The sequence below is a fragment of the Branchiostoma belcheri genome, unplaced genomic scaffold (genome assembly GCF_001625305.1).
Source record: "Branchiostoma belcheri isolate BF01 breed outbred unplaced genomic scaffold, Haploidv18h27 scaffold1521, whole genome shotgun sequence".
NCBI classification, from domain to species: domain Eukaryota; kingdom Metazoa; phylum Chordata; class Leptocardii; order Amphioxiformes; family Branchiostomatidae; genus Branchiostoma; species Branchiostoma belcheri.
In genome coordinates, this window is record NW_017802960.1 from 1 (window position 1) to 2,881 (window position 2,881).

Sequence of the window (2,881 nt, forward strand, 5' to 3'; positions counted from 1 at the left end):
GTGGAAAGGGTATTCTGTAACTAATTTCTTAGAATCCATCTTACTTTCTTCACATCTGTTGCCTGCAAACCCGTCCACGCATGCGCAAGTGTAAGAGTTGACGCCGTCAGAGCAGCTGCCGCTATTTTGACACGGGTTGGACTCACACTCGTCAACATCTGTGAAGGTTAACGGTCAATATTTAAAGTAACCAATCAGAGAAGTCAATGTGAAAGGCTTCATATCAGAAGCTTCGCAAATTTTTGTATTGAACTAAGTCTTACTTATTTCGCATCTGTCGCCAGTGAACCCGTCCACGCATGCGCAAGTGTAAGAGTTGACGCCGTCAGTGCAGCTGCCACCATTTTGACACGGGCTAGATTCACAGGCGTTAACATCTGTGGATGTTAACGGTCATTATTTGAAGTAACCAATCAGAGAACTCAATGATTAGTGAAAGGCAAGTACGATAATCTCCATAAATTGATTTACGTATTGAACATAGTCTTACTTTGTTCACATCTGTCGCCAGTAAACCCTTCCACGCATGCGCACATGTAAGAGTTGACGCCGTCAGTGCAGCTGCCGCCATTTTGACACGGGCTGGACTCACACTCATCCACGTCTGTGAAGGTTAACGGTCATTGAAGCAACCAATCAGAGAACTCAATGATTAGTGAAGAGCAAGTACCATAATCTTCATAAATTGATTTCATTCACACTCGTCAACATCTGTGAAGGTTAACGGTCATTATTTAAAGTAAGCAATCAGAGAACTCAGAGTTGAGGGAAAGGCTTCGTAAATATACATGAATGTATTGAACTAAGTCTCACTTTTTTCGCATCTGTCGCCTGTAAACCCGTCAGCGCATGCGCAAGTGTAAGAGTTGACGCCGTCAGTGCAGCTGCCGCCATTTTGACACGGGCTAGATTCGCACTCATCCACGTCTGAAAAGTTGATTCTAACGTTTATTATTTGAAGTAACCAATCAGAGAACTTCATGTTCAAGGAAGAGCAAGTATAATATTATTCGTATAGAACGAAGTCTTACTTTTTTCACAGTTCTGCCCGGTAAACCCATCTGCGCATGTGCAGGTATAGGAGTTGTCGCCGTCCTTGCAGGTGCCGCCATTTTGACAGGGGCTGGACTCACATTCGTCATTGTCTGTAAAGGTTGACGGTCATTATTTGAATTGACAAACAAATTTGAATCAAAAAACATCTTGTTCACGATTCGGGGAATGGCAAATATCACAAGTTTGGTTAATTGAAAATGTACTTGAATAATGTTTTACCGTTTTCACAGTTGTCGCCAGTAAAACCATCTGCGCATGCGCACGTGTACGAGTTGATGCCGTCCGTGCAGACGCCGCCATTTTGACACGGGCTAGATTCGCACTCATCCACGTCTGAAAAATTTATTGTAACGTTTATTATTTGAAGTAAACAATCAGAGAACTTCATGTTCAAGGAAGAGCAAGTATCACAAGATTCGTAAATTGTTTCACATATAGAACGAAGTCTTACTTTTTTCACAGTTCTCGCCGGTAAACCCATCTGCGCATGTGCAGGTATAGAAGTTGTCGCCATCCTTGCAGGTGCCGCCATTTTGACACGGGCTGGACTCGCATTCGTCATTGTCTGGAAAGGTTAACGGTCATTATTTAAATTGACCAATCAAAAAACGTCTTGTTCGGGGAAGGGCAAATATCACAAGTTTGGTTAATTCAAAATGTACTTGAATAATGTTTTACCATTTTCACAGTTGTCGCCAGTAAACCCATCTGCGCATGCACACGTGTACGAGTTGATGCCGTCTGTACAGACGCCGCCATTTTGACACGGGCTAGACTCGCACTCATCCACATCTGAAAAGTTTATTGTAACGTTTTTTATTTGAAGTAACCAATCAGAGAACTTCATGTTCAAGGAAGAGCAAGTATCGTAAGATTCTGAAGCAAGTTTAAACTGTAATGTGTTGGATAATAAGATTCGTATAGAACGAAGTCTTACCTTTTTCACAGTTGTCGCCGGTAAACCCATCTGCGCATGTGCAGGTATAGGAGTTGTCGCCGTCCTTGCAGGTGCCACCATTTTGACAGGGGCTGGACTCACATTCGTCATTGTCTGTAAAGGTTAACGTTAATTATTTGAATTGACCAATCAAAAACATCTTGTTCGGTGTAGGGCAAATATCACAAGTTTAGTTAATTGAAAATGTACTTGATAATGTTTTACCGTTTTCACAGTTGTCGCCAGTAAATCCATCTGCGCATGCGCACGTGTAAGAGTTGACGCCGTCCGTACAGACGCCGCCATTTTGACAGGGGCTGGACTCGCATTCATCAATATCTAAATAAAGAAATAGTAGAACATTGTCAACTTCTAGACAAAGATACCAAGTAAGCATAACGACGGGGCAGGTACTAGTATTACAGATGTGTGAATTGTTAAAATTATCATGTAAAGTTGCTGGAAGAAATTTTGAAAAGCAAGTCTTTCAGTCCTTGTACCTTCCTCGCATCTGTCACCAATGAAACCGTCTGGGCATGCGCAGGTAAAAGCATTGGTGGCGTCGCTACAAACACCGCCATTTTCACACGGGTCGGATTCACATTCGTCGATATCTGAAAAGAAAAACAGCAACATACAATTGAATTACAGAAATTCTTAAGTAAAGTAAAGTATTCTTAAGTAAAGTAAGTAAACCTAAGTATCCGGTTCCTCATAAACCATTCTTTTATAAATTTACCTAAAACTGGTGCAAAGGAATCATTTTGGGTGGCTGAGTTGCAGGTTGTTTATATGTTAGGAAAGAGTTGTAAGGTCAACACCAGGTGGGTTGGCAGACAAATTAAAGCTCACGTATTCTTGTTGAAGAGATTCATTTGTCACGTATAG

The 2,881-nt window shown here is 41.6% G+C and overlaps 1 protein-coding gene across 1 annotated transcript; it reads right to left on the minus strand.

Moving 5' to 3' along the window:
* Window positions 1-44: 44 nt before the first annotated feature.
* On the minus strand, window positions 45-2,607 carry LOC109465563 (fibropellin-1-like; the record flags this gene model as incomplete). Its single annotated transcript, XM_019762923.1, has 10 exons — window positions 45-158; window positions 491-604; window positions 814-927; window positions 1,032-1,145; window positions 1,276-1,389; window positions 1,508-1,621; window positions 1,735-1,848; window positions 1,994-2,107; window positions 2,219-2,332; window positions 2,494-2,607. Coding segments are annotated over 10 exons (1,140 nt in total), but the record flags the coding sequence as incomplete, so codon positions are not given.
* Between the last annotated feature and the right edge of the window lie 274 nt (window positions 2,608-2,881).